This window comes from Micromesistius poutassou (assembly GCF_964030765.1).
Source record: "Micromesistius poutassou genome assembly, chromosome: 5".
Taxonomy (NCBI): Eukaryota; Metazoa; Chordata; class Actinopteri; order Gadiformes; family Gadidae; genus Micromesistius; species Micromesistius poutassou.
The window spans coordinates 13,782,475-13,804,954 of record NC_140275.1 but is presented as its reverse complement, the minus strand read 5'-3'; the positions used below and the strand labels follow the sequence as shown (position 1 = coordinate 13,804,954).

The following is a 22,480-nucleotide window of genomic DNA, read 5'->3' as shown; positions in this document are numbered from 1 at the left end:
TTGTGTGTACTTATGTGCTCCCAGTGTCGAAGAAGGACACATTATACGGTACATTATACGTTATATATAATGCCCACGGATTAGGTTGCCCATGCGTTTTCGCACATGCGCAATGTAACGACAGAATACCTTGTGACGTTTATGTTGTTCCTTGAAACAAGCAAACATGTCTGCCTCCATGGTGCGGGCGACCGTCAAAGCGGTCAGCAAAAGAAGAATACTGCCAACTAGAGCAGCGTTAACACTGGTAAGTGTTCAAAGTCGTATACAATGACATATAATGACATTTTATACCCACCGGATGTGTGTAATAGTCACCAAGTACGATGTCCCTATGTTGCATAAGCCAACGCGCAGTTCGTAGCTAACGATCGACGTCATGAGCCTCCACCTTACACAACGGGGTGACTATTGTTTATGTCGGGCCACATTAAAAGTTAACATTTGTCTATTTCTCCGTTGCATTGTAAGTATTCCTATTGTACATTATTGGGCGTTGCCAGACAACGTCCATACGATCCGTGATTGGACACCAGGAGTAAATGTATATGAGAAACATCTACACTGTTTTCATTCGACTCGGTCTATTTTGAGTCGAGAGTTTTGCATTTAGTTTAATCAGCCGGGAGGCTCGATCGCTTTAATTTGTGGCCATGAACTGCATTGGCCATGAACTGCAAGGCATGTTATTATGCAGCTGATCAAGGCAGGGCTGACGCTGCTGCGAAGAGATAACACAGGTCACTAAAGGTTATAGCAAGACAAAACTGCAATTGGTTTGTTGCCGATTTTGTAAGCCTTTCGTATGGTGATCATTAGTCCACTGCGTAGAGTTCCTTCTACGCAGTTTATTAAGTTCTCCTCCTGAGTCCTTCCCATTCTCGACGCTGTCATCTCAACACGGAACACAATCATCTGTGTCGTAACAAAGTGGTCGCCTATTGGTCGTCTCCTTGTTACATATATATGGTTTGCTCACTTCTTTTCACATAACATCAAATGCGGTGCACAATTTTCTCAAGTTCAACAGTCTATTCTTTTAAAGAGTGCTGATGTAGGATTTGGCTAACATCCCAAATTCACATTAAAAAAATATTAAAATTGTCCTTATTCTTTAACATATCTAGCCATGGTTAGTCATGATATCTGAAAAGGTAGCTTATATTTCATATATGAATGTATTCATTAGCGACGAATCCCAGCTCCCATGTGATAACTGATCCTGTCCACGTGTGTTCCTTTGCAGACTCCTGCTGCTGTGAACCAAGTCAGGATGTTGCTACAAGACAAGCCTGAATATGTGAGTCACCAATTGAGCTACCATTCCCATGTAGAAGTAAACCACTAATAAATACTAACCACACGGAGCTGTGAGCATCTTCCTACTGCTTTATTTCTAAGAGTAGATGTTCTAAGGTGTTCTTTATTAAAGGCCATGTAAGCAATGTCCTTTTGGCTAAGCTCCTGTCCGTCTTTGCAGTTAGTACTCCACTCCCTCCTCCTCCACATGAACACCGTCTCACATAACTCCTGTCTCTGTTTCCTGGCAGCTTACTTTGTTCTTCAGCCATTTATTGTCCCATGCAGCGTGTTTGATTGTTTAAGCCATTCCTGGGAGTGTTGGAATCAGTAGCTTTGCCTGTTCCACCATTGTCCGTTCACACTGAAATCCTGCTGCCTGCGCCTGAACCCGCAGAGAGCCCTGCCTCTCTGTTAAGTTCTCTCTCCTGAGTGGGAACGGGATACCAGAAAAAAAAATTATGTTAACTTCAGAGCGGAGGAACTGGGAAACCCATGTTACTGACCAAACACTATATCCGTGATGGCTGTTGTAAAATAGAGCTATTTAACACTTGCTTTAACAAACAAATATTTATTTACAAATATATAGGCATCGTTATTGCCCAATGGGAAATGAGGGGAAGTAACCTTTTATACTTTTTTATTTTTATACAATTGACTAGATGGTAGATCCTTTTATTCAAAGTGACTTACAGTGAATACAGACCTGACTGCTGCTTCTAGTCGTTATCATCCAATGAGCAAGTTGTTGGCTTAAAACAATACAACAATAATATGACTCAAAGATCCTGATGGTGTTAAGTCTAAAGTATGTTGTCACTTGTAAAGTTTCTATGCTGGAAGCGCTATAAAATAGTGAATCGTATCGTTATTCATCTCCTAGGAAAGCTATTAAAAATGTGTCTTAACTGGAGACGCCTCTTCTCTCTTTGGGTGTCCAGATTGGTCTGAAGGTGGGCGTGAGGACCCGTGGCTGTAATGGACTGACCTACACACTGGACTACACAAAGGAGAAGAACCAGGCTGATGAGGAGGTGCTGCAAGACGGTGAGTCTGGCCAGAGCGTCTTCCTAACCCTCCTCCTTATAGTTTAGTTTGTATATCCTCAGGGATGAACTGCTTCTACCCATCTTGGACAGGACACTCTTGGAAATAGATTAAAAATGTCAATGATTCTAATCCTGGTTACATAAAGGTTAAAATAAATATATTTAAGGGATTGGCACCATTTCAGGGATGATTGGTTAGGGGAAGAAAAAAAAAGGAAACAATTATTGTTTTTCGTATTATTACGATACTTTTAATTTGTTTTATAATTCTCTGTAAAAAAGATATCTAATATTGATGTTGATGAGTTCAAATGTTGCACTTTGCAAACTGCACTATTGTTAATGTTGTTTATGCAATAAACCCTAAACGCATTTAAGCTTTTCTCTGAAATGTACCTGTAAAAACAAGAAACATTTTGTTGTACGCTTCATTTGTAGTCGTTCTCAACGTGTTCGACTGCCTGATGCCATAGCTTCTCATCAGCACTGTGGGTGTGTACATACAGTACGTGTGTATATATGTGACAGCTCTGTGCTCGCGGTCCTGCAGGCGTGCGCGTGTTCATCGAGAAGAAGGCCCAGCTCACCCTGCTGGGGACCGAGATGGACTTTGTGGACTCCAAGCTTTCTACTGAGTTTGTGTTCAACAACCCCAACATCAAGGGGACGTGTGGCTGCGGGGAGAGCTTCAGCATCTGAGAGAGCCGCAGAACAAACCAGTGAAACCTATCCCGGCGTGTCGACCCAGAGGGACAGAGCGTGTGTGTAACGTGGCGATCGGACACACAAGAGTTCTCTAGGACTCTGACAACATAGTATTTTTTTCTGCCCACCCCCCAACTACTGCTGTTCCCACAGACCTCTATAGTGTCCTGCACTCCCACACACATTTATGGCTTATATCGTCACCCGTTTTTGAGCTATGTTTAAATATTTCAAAATCCGTCTCCTGCCCTTTTTTCTAGAAAGGGAAGCAGGCAGACTGCACAGGCGCGCAGTGTTTCGGAAGGGATAGGAGCATCAAGATGATCCATTTTTATTGTGGTACAGTAATAGAAGTGTTGATGGCATTTCAGTCGCATCACACCTGTGTTTGCAGCCATTAGGATCAGGTCTATGTGCTTAACCCTGCTATGTAGCTTGTCCAAACGGAAGTGGGCTGGGACGAAACGTGCTGTGATCGACGTCTTGCGATCTTGCATCTTGCGGTTTATTTTTCAATCTGTCAAATCTGACCACCAAAGCTGAAAGAGGAAAATAGCAAGCCGTTCGATGTCAAACTGCCCGCAAGGGACTGAAATGTGGCCATGCTCTTACATTACTATGTAGGAGCGAAAAAGTTCCTGTGTCTTGAGAGTGATTTTGTTATAAGTTATTTGTTTGAAAGTAAAGGGTTTATATTTAAGTACGAACATATATGAAGATTGTAAATTTCCATGAATACCGCTACACAACGCACAATATGTTATATATATCCCTCACAGGAATATATGCGGTTTAGTTTTGTTTTTTTGCTTTTTGCCTCAGATAACTTGAACTTGATTTTTATAGACTACATGCTATCGACACTGCAATCGATGCCTCAGATTTATGATCAGTGTGTGATGTACAAGTGATACAAAGCTCTACAATAAAACCAGTCAAATGAAATGAGTTAAAACTTTGAGGACAGTCTGTGTTCAGCATTTGCAATGAGGCGCTGGGAAGATGACAGAGGAATATATAGAACATAACTCTGATCAGACAGCTGGGGGGACCTAAAGTCATTTTGCCTTTATCATACCTCATGTGTTGGGATATAATGTGTAAGTGAATAGATGAATGTCCTATGTAGATCATGGCACGTCAAAAGGACACAAAGGAGAACCACAGCAGAAAGTTGTGTGGTCGTTCTTGAGGTATTTAGTACTTATATGAGATGTACTTATATGATATGAGATGCAGTTAAATGGATATGTAACGTCAATCTGTTCATAAGGATTATGTATGCATTTACTATAATAATGGAGTGATTATAAATGCTAGAGGAGTCTTTGAAAATGACAGTGAATGGCATATAACTGTATCTAAAAGACTCTGAGCCTATATATCCCCTATCACTATCTTGTGCTTTGTAGTTTAATATAATTTATTGATGTTTTCTCAAATGAATTACACAATTGAAATGGACAGAAGTGCAGCAGATAGCAGTTGATTAGACTTAAACAACACGGTCCTAATATGGACAGGACAGGGAACCCCGGGATGTGACAGGTAGTTAGCCACGTACATATGTATAAACTGTTAATAGCATGGCTCCGTTTATGGTAACGTTCATGTTTGTGAACAATACAAGCCAATAGCGAAAACTATTTCTCAACTCACTTTATACCACAATTCCGGTGTTCTGTCAATTTCTGCTACCCATCAGATTTTGCTACCTAGTGATTCTGCGCATGCGCATGACGACGCTTATTGAATATTGGTGTAAAATACACATACTGTACCCCTGAAATCTCCAATAAAGACGTTATAATACAGTATCAAAATGTTTCTGTAGTGGGAGCATTGTTTGATAGAGGCAGTTGGTCAACAGATTAAATACGCTACCAAACACATAAGATAGCACTTTTTGATAGGGTAGCATGATTTGATAGACTCTGATACTGTACAATAACGTCTTTATTGAAGAGTTAAGGGGTACAGTATGTATATTTTACACCAATACTACACCGCGGGTCAATAGTGTCGTCATGCGCATGCGCAGAACCACTAGGTAGCAAAATCTGACAAGGGAGCAGAAATTGGCAGAACACCGGCCATCCAAAAAAATCCTGGCATCCTTTTAATTGATTGCGTGAAGGGGCCGATTTGCCACGTGACGTGATTTGTGGCGTAGCAGGGCGCCACTACTTTCCCCCAATCAGCTGAAACGTTCCCTTGACATGTGACCAATGGTATTGTCCTCTTTGATTTTTCTCTCAAGACGAGCAGCGACTCCATCCCTTTTGCACGCTATCATCCGTTGCGCAAGTGGAACTGCACAGCCGATATAAATACCCAGAAAAACCAAGGGATAAACGAAACACTACATCCAATCGAACGAAGTCAACATCTGAAAGGCATATTTCGAACATGGAGCAGAAACCAATAATCAACTTTGGTGCTGGACCTGCAAAACTTCCACAATCCGTAAGCACGTCAATGTTGGCTGGGATATACATTTAATGTAAAATATGTAATCTTCGGTGCTGTGGCTCTATTACAAGTGGTTATTTAACGACGACTCGTAATACTGAATGCATTGTCTACGATTGTAATAGCTGAGCGATACATAATGGCCAATGCGACGTTGAACTAAACTACAGTTAAACTACAGTTTCATCTGTGGCGACATTCAAATCCTGCTGTGGGTGATGCAAGTGGCGTACCTCGTAGGCTATACTACGTGTTAACTCAGAGGCACTTCGATAGTTTTACCCTACGGTGAAAGTTGGACCTGACTAGAAAACCTTTTGCAGACACGACTGTCTGCCATCAACACAAACTCGGGTTGCATCAGCCTCATTCATTCATCTGGAATAGGTGTAGCACCAGTTGCGACTTTCGTCCTCTAGGTGGCAGCAAAACGCAACATAAAATATGGGGACGCCATATCATGAGAGTTGTGCACAAACTGAAAACCGTGCTATTAGTGTATATCTAAATTGTACAATGTTTACCTTAACTACGTTTTTTACTCTATATGTAATTCTGATACAGATGATGGTCTGATAGATACAGAAACATTAGGTTCCGACAGTAGATTTAACTCTGAGAGCAAAGGGTTGACCAACCGTTCAGCTCATCTTACTAACCAATACCAATATTTATATATATATAAAAAATTACAATTCATTAATTTATTGAAATTATTTATTTTAAACGTCAATTGAATTTGTAAGTCTTGCTGTTGTTGTTGATGCAGGTATTGTGTCAAGCCCAGAAGGAACTTGTCAATTACGGTGGCCTTGGAATTAGTGTTCTTGGTGAGTAGCATCTATATTTAATAAGCATATTTAAGAGTGGTATCATTCATGTTAATTGTATAATGTAGTCTGTAATCTATCATATATTTTCAAATTAATTTAGGATTAGTAATGATGGAATAGCCTACAATCAATATGCAAATAACTATATATCATAACAACATGATAACTTAAAATCATGTAACCTGTAATATAACCTTGTATTCGTGTGTTTGTGTTGTTATATCCATATCCACTTACAGATATTGTTGAAGTTCAAATCTTTTTCTTGTGGCCACATCTATTCAATCTGTAATAAGTCTGAGGTATGTCCCTCTGTGGCTGCCATCATTGAAAGCAAGATTTTTAATTTAATTTAATTTCTCCTACAAACAGAGATGAGTCACAGATCTGCAGACTTCAGCAAGATCCTGACCAGGACAGAGACTCTTCTCCGAGAGCTGCTGTGAGTAGAATTAGCTGATGTTTGTCCTAGCTACGATGTCATCTCTGTTCCTAGCTTCTTCAAGGGGAAGTATTGGAGAATGGTATGAAGAACTGCATCTAGATAAAGTGCAGACAAATGTATATTCAGTGCTGTGGAATAGGCCTTAAAAACAAAGTCTTAGGGCTGTCTTGTTACTGTGGTCATGAAGTTGAATTCCTTCGCCTTCCTGTCATCTCCAAAAACACCCACTGTTTGGAAACATTGGTAAATCTTCTGGTGACCACAACAACTGTGACTTCTGTAGTGTGTTGAAAAAGTCTGAAATCTCCCCAGGTAAAATGCCCATTTTCAGTTAGCTAGACAGACATTACTATAGCTAGAAAACATTGCTATTGGTTTTACTGGGAATGTTGTGTTTTGTTAGGATTTTAATTTTTTCATTTTTATATCCGTACTTTCCTTTGTGTCGACATGCCTTGGCCTCAGGCTATTTGCGCTGTATCTGCCAAACGAGCTTCAAGGCTTTGTTGAATACACAGCTCTCATCCAATGGCAGCCCTGGCTTGGTGTGTTTCAGTTGAACAACTTAAGTCCTATTAATGTTACCTTAAGTTCCACTGTCATGCTGAGAAAACTCAAGTCTGAATATGTATTTAATGCATTTTGTATGAGTTCATGGTTTGAATGCAGTATCTCCTCATGCGATCACAAAACTCCTTCTACAGGTCGAACAGCATTTTTTCCCCTTCTGTCTCTGCAGAAATATCCCAGAGAATTACAGGGTGATGTTTCTACAAGGGGGTGGGTCTGGACAATTCAGTGCCGTTCCCCTCAATCTGATTGGTCTAAAGGAGGACAAGTGTGCTGACTACATCGTGACCGGCACCTGGTCTGAAAGGGCGGCAAAAGAGGCGGAGAAATATGGCAAAGTCAATGTTGTGCACCCGAAGCTTGACAGCTACACCAGTAAGTGTCCACATGCAGTATGTGCAGCATGTATTGTGAAGACACCCCTGTATGTGTACCACTTGATAACAGTTAGAACCAGGGGGAGGTTGAAGTTCTCAAAGTCTTTGTGTTCAATCAGACAGGCTGTGACACACGGATGGCTGCCTGTGAACTGGGGAAGTAGTGAAAGTAGGGCGACAGTAGTTACACAAGCCTGTTGGTCCCCAGTGGTAATGATAAACTAATGAGGCGCATAAAGGCTCAAAAAAGACAAAGTGCCACCTCACTGACAACATCACTGTTGTCAGGGGAAATCTCAAGCAGGTGACATGTGATTATAATGGATGGTTGAAACTAAGCGGCATCGTGTACACTTATTCACTGCCCCCATCGCTTTTGCACAAAACAAGTGGAAATGAAACAATACAGCATCTACAACAAACAGCGTCCAACAAACTCATGCCTTCTCTTTGTACCCAGGAATTACCTTCTGAAATAATCTTTTTTTTTTTTTTTTTACAAACGTGAGGCTAGAGTGCAGGTTAAAATGTAACATGCACATTTGCACAAATACATTTATATATTCTACTACAGAGGTGTGAACATGCTCTTATGATTACACTTCGTGTCAATGAACAGTAACACAGTTTTTGTTGTTATTATTATATACAATTCAAAACTGAATTACTCATGGGATCAACAATGTAGAACTACTATGTACTATCTACTATGTAATTTTTAGACCTCAATGCCGGTTAAGAACCTTTCTGTTGTGTAGAAGTCTGGTAGTTTGAAGTCAAATGAATTAACTGAAGACTACATATCTGGGTAAGACTTAAAACATTAGTCAATGCAGTTATAAGCATTATATACACTGTATATGGCATTGGGGTCAATTATCTAATTACCTTAGATAACATGAAGACCATTAGTTTACATGAACATTGTTTATAAATGATTACTAGACCATAAGTTAACTGTTATTAAAAACTGGGTAAAATAAATAAAACATGGCATATAAAATATGGCCTATTAAAAATGAAAAAAAGGCATCTAAAAAGGCCTGAGGTTTCGTATTATTTAATACTTCTTCAGCACCATAATAAGTATCTCTCGGATCTCATCGAATTACCCCAAAGCTGTTGACGACCATACGTTACCATAAACCAGTTACTTTGGATTGCCTTCCCAAATTCAAAACCCTACTCTAAATATCTTTGCCGCTTAAACATTGAAGAATGATGTCCCACAGAGGAATGGAACGATGAAGAACGCCTTCAACACAACCACAATAAACGCAACAAGCCCCATCTAGTTTTAACCACCGCCTGGCGCCCGCCTCTCGCTTTGCCGTCTCCAGAGATCCCCGAGCCCTGCAGCTGGAACCTGAACCCGTCTGCCTCCTACGTGTACTACTGCTCCAACGAGACGGTCCACGGCGTGGAGTACAACTTTGTTCCCGAGACCAACGGCGTGGTCCTCATCAGCGACATGTCCTCCAACTTCCTGTCCCGGCCAGTGGACGTGTCTAAGGTAGAAAGGGCTGTACAAAGGGCCTTGGTTATGGGGTATTGTCAAAGGTCCCGCGAGCAAAATGGGCCTGTTTTCGCTCGGTAAAACAGCAACAGGCCCGCCTGTATCAGATACACCGATGTGATTGGTTAATGTTCTTGGGCCAGGGGAATCGGGGGAGTGAGTATGTTGCTCGTTCCCAGAGTGACTCGCTGAGCAAATTCAAATTGTGCTCTCGCGAGAACTCTGGATTTCCAGGGTAGTATCGGCTCCAAATATCGGCTCAAGAAAATCGGTAACAGCGTATCGGTCTTCGGCTACGGCTGATGAAAAAAGATCGGTATCTGTATCAGCCCTAAAAAATCCAGAACGGTCGATCCTTAATTATTAGTACAATTAATATGCAGTCCAAATTCCCCACATAATTAATATCTAGCCTTCCCGTGTTCAAAGGGCCTTTATGGTGGAGAAAGCCACTGAATGTTTGAAATTGTCTTTCCTTTTTGTTGTCTGTAGTACGGCCTGATCTTTGCCGGGGCCCAGAAGAACGTGGGCTGCGCCGGGGTGACCTTGGTCATTGTGAGAGAGGACCTGATAGGGCACACCCTGAATGAGTGCCCCGTGGTCCTCAACTACAAGGTCCAGGCGAGCAACAACTCTCTGTACAACACACCGCCAGTCTTCAGGTAACACACATACGTTGTGTAAGTTAAGTTAAGCTGAGTTATCCTTTATTGTCCCTTTTCTCTGCTTTTGGCCCATCCGGGAGCCGGTGAACACCCGGGCAGCCGCAGTGCAGCGCCCGGGGAGCAAGTGGGGGTTTCAGGTGCCTTGCTCAAGGGCGCCTCATCCGTGGATGAGGACGTTGGAGAGTGTAGTTCCTCCCCAGTAGGTTGGTGTGTAGCCGTCTGAAAGGCCAACCTCCACTGTGTGCCTTTTTTTCTTGTGGTAACCCTGCTGCTACGGAAACCATGCAGCAAAAAAAGTTTGATTTTTACTTAAATTCTTCCTCTTTCTATCGAACATGTCTTTCCTGCTGCTCATTATTCTTTGGGACGTATGGGGGACAAATGGCACAGGCAAAGCAGATAGCACCTCTCTGACAAAAGCCATTTGGTGTCACGTGTGTCACCATGGACTCCATTTTGTTACTCAGTCCCCTGACTTTCATTGGGCAAAGAGTTTTGGGCGTAAAAGCAACTTATTGCTTACTCCAAAAAACGATATTTCTATTGTTATGTTGTTATGTTGCTTCTAGAATTGTATCACTTGTGTGTGTGTGTGTGTGTGTGTGTGTGTGTGTGTGTGTGTGTGTGTGTGTGTGTGTGTGTGTGTGTGTGTGTGTGTGTGTGTGTGTGTGTGTGTGTGTGTGTGTGTGTGTGTGTGTGTGTGTGTGTGTGCGCGTGTGCGCGCGTGTTAGCATTTACATCATGGGCCTGGTGCTGGAGTGGATCCACAACAACGGCGGCACGGCTGCCATGGAGACACTCAACAAGCAGAAGTCCTCCATGATCTATGACATCATCAGCGCCTCCAACGGATTCTACGTGTGAGTTGCCCTACACTTTCAGAGTGCAGCCTGGCCGAGCATGCCCCGTCTTGCTTAAACTTGTACCATATACTTATTTTGAAAGGATGGTGTATTGGTGTAGTGTGTGAGGGGGGGGGGGGGGACTCCCACCAGAAAGATTCCTAGTTGGAATCCCATGGTCTGAAGTCCACCTGTAGGCATCGATCAACAGGCCTCACTGCTTATTTTATGACGTGTCACAACAAAAACAAAACATGACACCGCATAGACGTAGTACTAGTCATGAGTAGCATGCAGGTCTTTTAGACGTGGGTTGTAGCGTGGGCTTTGTAAAGTTTGTCTAACTCCACCCGTTGGCCCCCCGGGGGCCCCTGTGTAGGTGTCCTGTGGACGAGGCGTGTCGGAGCCGCATGAACGTGCCTTTCCGCGTGGGCAAGAAGGAGGGCGACGAGGCCCTGGAGAAGAAGTTTCTGGAAGGGGCGTCTCAGCGTGGGATGATAGGCCTGAAGGGACACAGGTATGACAGGCGAGGAGGATTCAGTTGACGTTTTCACAGGTCACGATTATATCGAGCCTTAAAACTCACAGCCTACTGGATACACATCCAGGTTGTGTTTTTTCTATTAATTGATTGGGATTAGATTAGATTCATATACATGGGTTAAATAAGTGTTGCGGTTACGGCAAGTTCGATTCCCACCTGTGTTCCTATGGTAAATGTCATTCCCTCTCTTTTTCAACCCACTTTTCTGTCTCTCTTCACTGTCTTGTCCATAAAGGCACAATATATAATACGCTAAAATTAGTGAACGATATGCTATTTTCCACAGTTCGTTGGCTGAACACCTTCTATTGATTATTATGGTAGCGTTCACCAGCCGAATAACCCAATCGAGAGAATAAAAAAATTCTCACAAAGATTGATTGTTCCGGTAGAACCGAGGCGTTAGTGCTGTTTGTCTCCCCCTGCAGGTCGGTTGGGGGAATGCGTGCGTCTTTGTACAACGCGGTCACGGTGGAAGACGCTGAAGCTCTTGCCGCTTACATGAAGGATTTCCTGAAAGAGCACCAATAAGAAGTTTAACCTGACGATTAGTCTATTCCACACAAACATTAACCATGAGCAAGATGCCTAGTTTGGGACCAACATACAGTCAATCAAATATAGTATTAGCCCTACTGTGCTTGTATAAGCTTCAACCACTAGTGTGTCAGAAATGTAATATTTTTAATACTACTGTGCTTGTATGTACATAGATTATTCTTTATACATGTTTGGCTTGTTTACAAACTAATTATTGTATTAGGTAAAATGAATCTGGCATTATGCCTGCAATGACTAATAAAATGTCCTGATTACTAATCGTTTGCTTTATTTTGACTAGTCAATTCCCATCCTTGGAAGAAATGGAAAGATGTCTGTGCAGCATATTTCCACTACTTAGTTTAATCGTATTGTGTTAAAGCTTACAACATGACTCTAATGTGGATAGATTTGGCGTTTAAAAACCGTAACCATTCTGGTTCTTCCAGGGAAGAGACTGCTTAATATGGCTGCTGTGTGGTGTCCGATATCTACAACGGTCTACAGTCTTTCTCACTATGCAAGAATGACGGTCGACTTTAATAATTTTGTTTTGGAGGCCGGGCCCCCTAACTGCGTTGGAACGTTTCTCATGATTTACTTTAAGGTAAAGTGGTCAACCATTTTGCACCATGATGCACATGGTTAGGCTGGGCATCGCTGCAACTGGTGCGGAGGATTAACTATTCCATCCACTAGACATTGCTTCTAAATGTATTGCCTTTTTTCCAAACAATTCACTCCCTTTTCAAGATTGCACATTGTCAGTTTGCATCCAACATGGCATGACACCGATACACTTGGAAGGACGGTAGAATTATCAAAAAAGCACCTGTACAAAGTATAAATTACATATTCATGGCTTTGTCGTCATCAATGTTTGTAACCCTCAAGCGTCTTACCGAGTCTGTCCTCGAGGTGGAGCCATTTATCAAGATAATTTTATGTTTTGGTCTTTTAATAGGCCTACCACTTGTGAGTAAATACACTCAGAAGTGGATCATGGCACAACCAATTTATACCTGGCTCTGCGTCACTGGAATAAGCAGGAGGCCTGATATGTCAACATGATAAATTGTACATATCTGCAAACGCAAAGTAATTATTTGCTTTTGATAATTATACCCAAATATTCCACCAACAATATAATTCACTCAAGCCAAAGAAATAACTCAATATTCAATTATTATTAACATTATTTTATTATTATTTACTTAAATATTGAGTAAAGTACCTTCTACACATGTATTATTATAGCCTACGAGTAGGTAGGCCTACTGGTACTGAAGGGCGAGGGAGACATATTCGTGGCTTATTCGTTCAGCAGCCTACTACAGCCGTGGGCCTGGTTGAGGAGGCTCAAAATCACTACCAATTTTCACAGCTTGAGATCAAAGAGCTAAATATATTAGATGAATCAACGATAACCATCAAAGGTCAAACATGTATGATCAAGATCCAGCCTGAACCATAAAATAAGCAACATATGGCAGTCTGTGTTATTGGATTGTAAAACATGGTTGGGTGTGAATGTCGCCGGGGCTCAGTTATAGTGGGTTCACGATCACTTGCTCTTATAGCGGCTCGGCCTCTTTACCTGACAGAGGGCACCAAGCTGAGCTATTTGAACAAGAAGCAAAGAACTGATTTAATGAACTCACTACTCAAAGGGTCATTTTTCATAGAATGCCTAAACCTAACTGATTTTACACTTTATGGGACTTGGTTGGGGGATGATTCTGAAAATTGACCGGTTTCGGATAACATGATAGATGAGATGTGTTGGGAATAAAAGGTGAACAACCGTCTGATCTCAGTAGGCCTAATTCAATCCGTCAGGGGCTGTGTGTCTACTGAGCTGACAGAGCCAGGTGGAGGGCCTTCATCCTGAGAGAGCCTCAAACTGGTGTCAGGAACGATGCGTCCAGTTGCTTTTCACTTCATCTGAGCTATGTTCTGAACAAAGACAGAAAGAATCAACATTTTTTGATTATTCATCAACATTACAGTCATTACAGAATACATACCACTGTAACTCAAATCACAGATCGGGGTGATCTAATGGAACATTATAGCAGGTTGATTTCTACCGTTCATGTTTATATCTGTTGTGTTTACATGACTATGTTTTTATTTCCTGTACAAGGAGAATGGTTCTTGTGGACGCTTTGTCCCTTGGTTCAGTTGTTTCATACGATGGTGCCATGTTGTTGTATGACTATAGTTTTGGTATTTTTCCAAGAAATAAGAGCTCACACTCTGCTTGCGTCCTCTCCTTTGAATTAAACAAAAATGTATAGAATATATAGAGTAGTTCATATAATATATAATAGCTTAGTTGCCGCTTTCACAGATCTTGATGACGGCCTGAGACGTCAGACAGTGGCCTTCCATTTCATTCTTCATAATGGCCATCCATAGACTATAGCTCTATTTCGCTTCAATTTATCGACCAAACCTTCTTCTTTTCTTGTGATGCACAACAACTGTCCCTGACCTCCAGTTTTCTTAACCCCTCTTGACTCTTCTTCTTACATCAAGGTGTACATCTTCCTCTTCACTCCTTCTTTATCACAAGTCGGGCCCCGCCTACTCACAAAGGTTTGGCTACCAACCTTTATTTTGAAACGCTGTGTGGGATCCGCCGTTTGCAGCAAAGGCAACAAATATGAAACTGAGACAGATAATATTTTATACACATTCCCTAAGGTTTCTTTTATTTTTATTTATTTTTTTTGGAAAGTAATTTCAGATGTTTGCGAATAATACTGACAGTGGGATATAAAAACCGGAAAGTTCCGCGGTATTTGACCACGGCGCCCCGGGATGGTGACTGGAGCTGGATGGGGATGTGTTTGCTTAAAAGTAAGAGTGAAATATTGCTCCGGGCCCAATGGCTTTCCTCTCGGATTTCCTCTTGGTTGGTGAGATGGGTATACTGTTAAGAAGCGGTGGATTACCGTCCAATGTGGGGACACAGTGGCATACCGTCCTGTAGAGTCAAATCAGTGTTTAGCTGATAGTGTGATGCTACTGTAAAGCATGCCACCTGGGAGCGGGGTTCCCTCTGTAGGCCCGCTGTTCTGCAGTTGTCACACTAATCCCTGTCATGTAAGGTGTGTGGACGGCTTGATGCCTGCATGGTTTTGAGTTGATTAGTCGATTGGTCATTGTTGGATGCATCAAATCCATGGATTATTTGCTTCTTATAGCTTTAAAGAGTCAGATATTTTATATTTTATTTTTTTAAGAAAAAATACATTTTCTAGCAAAGATAAGTAGGCTACTTCACCTGATGCAACTTGTGATGAGTGTTGGTCTTTAGTTATGGCATTTTATACTCTAAACGGTAATTGGTCAATTAAAAAAATATATGATCAAAATAAATAAATTAAGAATTGATGGAAATGAGGAATGCATATAGCTGCAGCCTGTTTAATATAGCACGCCACTTGTAAATTGTGTACTTAATACAAAATACATTAATTTCCCAAAATATATTCATCTATTTCCTTCCCTGACCTACCAAGAAAAAATAGTGTGACCCTGTTGAGGCCACCTTTCATGATTCAAAAGAAAGAAAAAAAAACTGTGCAAAAAAAAAAGAGAGCGAGATTGTCAGTGAAAGGGTGTGTTTTTTCTTCTGCTCCCTGTTCCTACGGAGATGGGAGGTGGTGACTCGATTGTGTAGTGATCCTTGTCCTGTCAAGCCCACTAATGTCGAGGTAATGCCACCGTCGGGCTGCGGTAAGACGGCGATAATGAAAAACACCGGGGAAGACAATATCAAATGGCTCTTCTACATCCTGCAGTAGAGATTAGTCGACACAAAGGCAGGCTGATGGAGCTCGGAGCAGCCCGGGCCGGCTTTACTGTTGCTGATTGAGTCTCTTGTAAAGAGCTCCGCAGCACCCGGCAACTGTGACTGATATATTTTATGCAGTCTGTTTCCGAGTCCGACTGACACGCGCGCACTCCACGCTGCCACCAAAGCGTGTGTTTGTGCGTGCGCGTTTGCAGTGCGCGTGGCGTGCTCGTGTACGTGTGTGGGAAGGTGGTTGTGCGCTCTCGAGGTTGACATATTGCTTTCATTCAATGTCTGTTTTCTGCAGGTAGTTGATTCCTCGCCGTCACCTTTAAAGGTGGGAATGTTTGTGTGGGAATGTGTTTATCTTTAAAATAGGTTGCTTCTGTGCCCTAGTTGTGTTTACTTTCATATGCAGCCTGGCTATACGCCTCACTCCAGCAGGGATACAGTTCGATGTCACTATGATGCATAGCTCCACATATAATTTAGTTGAAAAATGGTTACAAGCGCAGTATTCTAGGTCATTCCTTTTGTTTTAAGTCACATCTTTCGGTTTTTGATACCCAGACGTAAGCATTTTACTTAAAGTCAAGTTTATTTATAAAGCCTTTTTTTATTAAAGTTGCTGTCTCAGAGCGTTGCGTGGCTGCATTCAAACGAGATTTGACCTAGCCCGGGAGGGACAAGGGAAAAACTCCTCCAAACCCAGTGGGAGACTTATACGGTTCTAGTTTCAGCAAGATGAGAATTATGTATAATAGCAGTTGGGAGTAAAACAGCCTCAATATAATAAGCCTAATTCGTATTAAAGGTGCAGTTTGCAGAATTTAGTGGCATCTAGTGGACCGGACTTTGCAGAAATTGAATATATTATTTGTACTTTGTTTTTATTAGTGTTTAATCTCATGAAAATGGGAATTGTTGTGTTTTTGTTTCCTCGGAAAAATACCTTTTTATCTACATAGGGAGTGGGGCCTCTTCCACGGAGCCCGCCATGTTGCACTGCCATGTTTCTACAGTAGCCCACAACAGACAAAAAATCTCTCTTTCTCTCCGCATTTTCAATTTTCAATCATAATCTCTATATTACTGGTAAGCTATAACATATTGTTTTACAGACTGAATAACTACAAATAAATTAGGAATCGATCTAGAAACCCCCACCCCTTCACACTTACTTAAAGCTACTCAAAGCTGTTGTTGACGATGACATCATTTTCGAAGTACCAAATGCACCTTACAGGCCAGTAATGACCACCTTAGCAAATTACATCATTATAAAGGGAGTGGGGAGGGGTGCTGAGTTGGTTTCAACCTGCAACCTCACCTCTAAATACATTTTACACACTGCTCCTTTAAGTAAATAGTGGTATTGTGATAAATACAGGTAGTGGCCGATACATCTAGATGGCAAGATGACAAGTTTATAGGCGGATGGCTGAGTATTTACTTGACATGTGAAGTTGGTTTGTTGAGATGGAAACAATCATGATGCCATGATGACTGGCACCATGCATTGTTTCCATCTCAAATTCCTCACCTCAAAATGCTAAACGTCACCTGTAACAGACTAGTCAGCCATGCACGACATCACATCTCAAAAGTAAATGGAAGCCATTTGTCAGATATGTACTCATGTACTCACTGCATTCCTGAATCACATCATTAGCATATGTATAGACAACATGTTTCAGGCATATTAGATTTAATTCGATTAGATTAAATTGGATTGTCACGGTTAATGAAATGCAGTTACCGTCTAACCAGAAGTGCAAAAAAGCATTATAGGTGCAGAGTATGTACATGTAATGAATAATATAGATAATGCAGTGTGAACAGTATGAACAGTATGGTACATACTTTAAAGTATGGAGTAAAGTATACATTAACGATATATACAGTCTACAGGCCATTATAAGAGCAGTGTATCGACAGCATCCACAGTATAGACATGTATGTACAGTTAATAAGTTAATCATTAAATAAGTAGAATACTATAGGTGGGATATGAAATTCCAACGCTATTAAATACCGATGGACTGAGCTATACGCCTATTTACTGTATTACTAAGGTTACTATTACTTTATATCATCACGAAGCCCCCAAAACATGTAAAGGTGCACACTATAGCCCAGGTGTTGGTCCCCGGGGTACCCCGTGGTAAAGACCCCTCCCGTTAAGACGTTGAGTCTCTTCAATGCGTTTGCCATTTTGTGAGTAGTCTCCATGCGATTGAACGTTCTTTAACTACAACAGGGCCCTGCATGCAGGACATCTGGAGGATGTCTCTTTGAAACGTCTCCCCCTCTCGTCTTTCCTTCTCCATGCCGTTCATTCCTCTCCTGTCGTTTATTTCATTCTTTCATTTCAAGTCTTTGTATCCTTCCCTCACCCTCCATCCCCATGCTTTCCTCTCTCTCTCTCTCTCTCTCTCTCTCTCTCTCTCTCTCTCTCTCTCTCTCTCTCTCTCTCCACACCTCCCTTCCCTTGTTCTACTCATTCACTTTAAGCTCTCCCCCATCCACACACACACACACACACTCACACACACACACACACACACACACACACACACACTGGAAAAAAAAGCGGAACAGAGATGCATCATGCATTGCTCCACGAGGGCTAATCTTGTTAGCACCAAATATGCCGTGTTCCGCTAGCTTGTCGTAATTGCCGTTGTGTTATTAATGACCGGGGAAGGGGGAAATCACTCTTAATTAGCTTGACTCGTTCGCCAGCCATCTCGAGTGGCACAGTAGCCACGAGGGAGGAGGGAGGGAGGGAGGGAGGAAGGGAGGGAGGGAGGGAGGGGGGGGGGCCCACCATGGCGCACTCCGGCGACAAACACGTGGGCTATAATTAAAGCTCTTCACTTGTCAGCGTGCTTATCTAAACCGAAGAGCAACAAGCCGTTTTTGCAATTAGCCGTGTCATTCATTAGCCGCTGAGTGCCTTTGTTGTTAGTGTTTAGTTGAGTCATTTAGCCATTTTGCCACCGCGGCTGCCACTTGATTTTTGTCAACTGTTTTTGTTGTTGTTGTTGTTATTGTTGTTGTCATTGTTGTTGTTGTTGAGGTACAAGTAAGATTAGCATATCACGCATTACCTGGTTCCTGACCTATTTGTTTGCTGTGCCACTGTCAAGAATTGTTTTGAAAAAGATTAATTTCACGTATCGTGATTGAAAAGGAATGGGGTATCGTTAAAAATACATCTTAATTCTTTATCGTGATGTGAATATAATGTTATATATGTTTTTTTTTTTACAAGGAAATGCACTGCATGAGAACACACAATTAACATCAATACAAAAAATAAAATAGAAAATCTTTTTGGTAATGTAGTCCTAACACCATCATTGAACACCAATTACAATGTGAAAAGGTCTTCTTTACTGAAAATATTTTATCTTACAAAGAAAACGTGTATGAACATGTGATATGTCACTGTTCATGCTGTGTTTGTTTTTCAAGTTCACAAAAAATAATGACAAAATGTCTGTGTGTGTGTGTGTGTGCGTTTGCGCATGTGCGGGCATGTGCCTGCGCGTGTGTGTGTGTGTGTGTGTGTGTTTGTTTCTGTGTGCACATAGTACCGAACCAGTCATAGTGCATTATAACTGTTATTCGGCACCTTCACCTAAGTAATATGATGTAGAAAAGACTAATTGTTGCTTACACATTTAGTGTGTGTGTGTGTGTGTGTGTGTGAAGGTGTGAATGACGCTCGACTGTGTGTGTGTGTGTGCACAACACATGACCGGGGGAATATTTCAACGCGGTCGACAGATTGTGTGTGTCCATCCGTGTGTATCTGTCATCGTGTGATAACAGAATGTCAGGATAGACAGTGGAGTTATTAATGTCTTTTATTCTCCCGGGGACTTATATAAGCAGCCTCCCCTCTGCGGACCGCCAGGATCATGCAAATATACACGACTGTGTGTATAATCTGTGGTGCAGTGCGTTCCAGCACTTAGCCAGTGATTCACATCAAAGCTGTGCAGGTAACCATGCCCGTGGTCTGCTTTTATAGTAACCCTTAGTGATGTACCATGGCATGCTAGACGGATATAGGCCGGTAATGAGCTCTTCAACAGGTGGATCTGGCCTCACGACAGCCGGACTGCTAAAAGGCTTTCATTGATAGCTCTGTAATAACCGTCCCTATATGTTATTCATCCTGATATGATGAGCTACTGCTGACGCCATCAAAAGACTGGAAGACGGAAATTCAATGCAGGTTCCACCTTTCCATGAGTCTGTGATGATACGCTGATTGTCACCTGCTTATGTATTAATCTTTGATGGAAGCTTAGATAGGTTGATGAGGTGGGGGAGGGGGCGGCGAACAGTTTACATTTCTAAATATATATTGCCATGGTCTAGGGGCCACTAGCACCGCATGCCGTCACCGTGGTTGAATAGACGGCTCCATCTCTGTGCATGTGTGCCCGGTCCTCTGCGTGCAGGGAGAGGCCGGCTGGCTCATAAATTTGACAGTTAAGCCTTTCATAAAGTTTAATAACGCGCTGTAACGTGGCTCCAGGGAGCTGGCATTAGCAAAGAGAGCCACTACCACCGTTCCAGCGAATCACATCATAATAATGAGGTTGTTCTACGACTGCGGGCGGGCGGGTGGGCGGGTGTCGAAGGCGCGCGCGCGGGGGGGGGGGGGGGGGGGGTCGGACACCTCCTTCAACACCAGCACAAGCACCCCACCCCCCCCCCCCTCCCTCCCCCACCTTTGTTTTCCTTACCTTTGCCTCTGACACAATAAGACGTCTGATAGCTTCCCTGCAGCCGTAGCTCCTACGGGGGTATTCTCGGAGTGGGGTGGGGTTGTTTAAACGTCACTGCCAGCACGGTTATTTCTCATTTAGTAAAGATCACCGGCGCGGTGGACGCAGTGTGAATGCCAGCCCCGACGTGATTGGCAGCTGCGTGGCGGCAGCAGCATTTGCATGGCATTTACTAGAGGGGCCGGCACGGCACCCCCCCCCCCCCCCCACACCACGCCGGGTAAACACGCCGGCTCCTCTGTTCACGCAACCAAACATGCAGAAACACACAGGTGTGTATGCATGGGGACGCACGCTCTGTGCACGCCCTCACACCTTCTTCCCTAGTCTACACGCACACGCACACTTGAATTGTTGCATTTGTAGCTGCTACAAATTGGAGATAAATAAAAGAAGACAGAAAGACTTGTCGGTGGTACGTCGAGTAAGGGGATACGAAGATTAGACACAAACAAACACTCAGGTACAAACAAAAGCGGTATGCAAATACAATACATACATGCTTTCTAACAAACCCCACCACAGAGCAGAACCGCTCTAAATTGTGTGGCAAAGGAAAGGGACGTGTGAGGAAGAAAGAATATTGCAATTTATTTTTATTTCTTTGTATACTTTTCTTGCTGCTTGTTCTCAATGGGCCACCATGAAGTCCATGGAGTGACAGATCTTATAAACATGCAGAAAAATACTACATTTATTTTTTCAGGGATGATTTCAGATTCAGGTGATTTTAGCACATTTCTGGGAGGATCTGGAGACCAAACACATCTTGAGACTAGAGAGTCAACTGCTGGGTACATAAAAGCACATTTTGGCTTTGTTAATCTAAGCTAGCCTAGGTCCCTTTCTCAACCAAATGGGTTTCCAATAGACTCAAACTGCATAACATATTTGTATTTGTGCTCAGAAAGTTGCAGTTCACAAAGCAGCAAACTGTTATTTTGCGGCAAAACACATTTCCAACATCGGAATCTGTATCATGTATCAGTTTGATGGAGCGCCTCTTCAATGTATATAAAGAGTGTACTTTTACAACCACAATGTGCTGACGATTAGAGAGCCAACGTTCTGAGGGACTTTTGTAGAAAGTGACCTTAGCACAGAATCACTGCCAGTGCAGTTCAACACATTGTATTGCCCAGGGTTGCTGCCGGGCGCTGAGTGGCAGACCTTGCCACTGACAGCTGGATGTGCTTGAAAGTCTGAACAGGATGAATACCTGCCTACCACTGACCAGGCCATCGGTTCCAGGGGAGGGATTCAGAGTGTTCAGGGCTGTCTTTTGGAAACATGTGGGCCACCTACTCAGATATTTTGATTTATTTACACATCACTCGCTTTGGCCCTGGAGCATATCAGCGTGGTGTTTTTTCCTGCGCACAAATGGCATTATCTGAAAGACAATGACGACGATGACTGTAGCACCAAGGTCTCCACCCTGCAGTAACGTGAGAGGCGGTTCTAGGCGGTTTGCAGCATACCCGAGACGTGATGGGCGAGGTATAGACCGCTTTGTTTTGTTGGGCTCTGCCGACGCACAGAACAGACCGGCTCTACCGCTGTTGAGTCGCATCATGAGGAGGGGAACGGCATAAACATATCGTGCTTTGAAATGTGCAATTGACATCCTCCATCGAATAACAGATAATCCTCTCTTTCTTTCTATCAACCAAAGAGCCAAATGAATGGCATTTCTTCATGGCCTGGTCGACAATGTCCTGCAACTGCAAAATGGTGACGCTATGTGCCCACTTAAGTGGGGCCCTTTCAGTTTCGGTCTGAGACGTCTTCAGCAAAAAACGCAGAAAGAGCTTTATTTCTTGTAGATGTTTGTTGTATCTTCCCACTGAATATCCTAAGAGTAGCTTAGGATTTTAATTAAAGTCATATAAAAATATAAATATACAAATATTGTTTCTGTATAACTGTATTAACTAAGTTAATTGAAGATCCCTAATGTATGTGTTATGAATTTCCCATGTAATCTCTTTTAATAAAAATAATAAA

General features: G+C 42.4%; 2 protein-coding genes across 2 annotated transcripts; both read left to right on the top strand.

Annotated features, from left to right (window-relative positions):
• Positions 1 to 155: 155 nt before the first annotated feature.
• On the top strand, positions 156 to 4,630 carry isca1 (iron-sulfur cluster assembly 1). The gene is made up of 4 exons (XM_084468007.1): positions 156 to 247; positions 1,247 to 1,300; positions 2,244 to 2,349; positions 2,902 to 4,630. Exons 1-4 carry the CDS (start codon positions 167 to 169, stop codon positions 3,048 to 3,050), a joined length of 390 nt encoding a protein of 129 aa, XP_084324133.1. The 5' UTR covers positions 156 to 166; the 3' UTR covers positions 3,051 to 4,630.
• A 717-nt stretch (positions 4,631 to 5,347) lies between these two features.
• psat1 (phosphoserine aminotransferase 1) lies at positions 5,348 to 12,133 on the top strand. Its single transcript, XM_084467751.1, has 9 exons — positions 5,348 to 5,522; positions 6,298 to 6,358; positions 6,734 to 6,803; positions 7,546 to 7,751; positions 9,094 to 9,266; positions 9,762 to 9,931; positions 10,666 to 10,794; positions 11,156 to 11,293; positions 11,749 to 12,133. The coding sequence occupies exons 1-9, from the start codon at positions 5,466 to 5,468 to the stop codon at positions 11,849 to 11,851; spliced, it is 1,107 nt and encodes a 368-aa protein (XP_084323877.1). The 5' UTR covers positions 5,348 to 5,465; the 3' UTR covers positions 11,852 to 12,133.
• Positions 12,134 to 22,480: the final 10,347 nt, after the last annotated feature.

Excerpts from the sequence above, each read along its gene's own strand:
- psat1 (XM_084467751.1), top strand. The coding sequence starts at position 5,466 with ATGGAGCAGAAACCAATAATCAACTTTGGTGCTGGACCTGCAAAACTT. Across the intron at positions 7,752-9,093 it reads GAAGCTTGACAGCTACACCA|AGATCCCCGAGCCCTGCAGC; the intron begins GTAAGTGTCCAC and ends TGCCGTCTCCAG. Across the intron at positions 9,267-9,761 it reads GGCCAGTGGACGTGTCTAAG|TACGGCCTGATCTTTGCCGG; the intron begins GTAGAAAGGGCT and ends TGTTGTCTGTAG.
- isca1 (XM_084468007.1), top strand. The coding sequence starts at position 167 with ATGTCTGCCTCCATGGTGCGGGCGACCGTCAAAGCGGTCAGCAAAAGA. Across the intron at positions 248-1,246 it reads CTAGAGCAGCGTTAACACTG|ACTCCTGCTGCTGTGAACCA; the intron begins GTAAGTGTTCAA and ends GTTCCTTTGCAG. Across the intron at positions 2,350-2,901 it reads TGAGGAGGTGCTGCAAGACG|GCGTGCGCGTGTTCATCGAG; the intron begins GTGAGTCTGGCC and ends GCGGTCCTGCAG.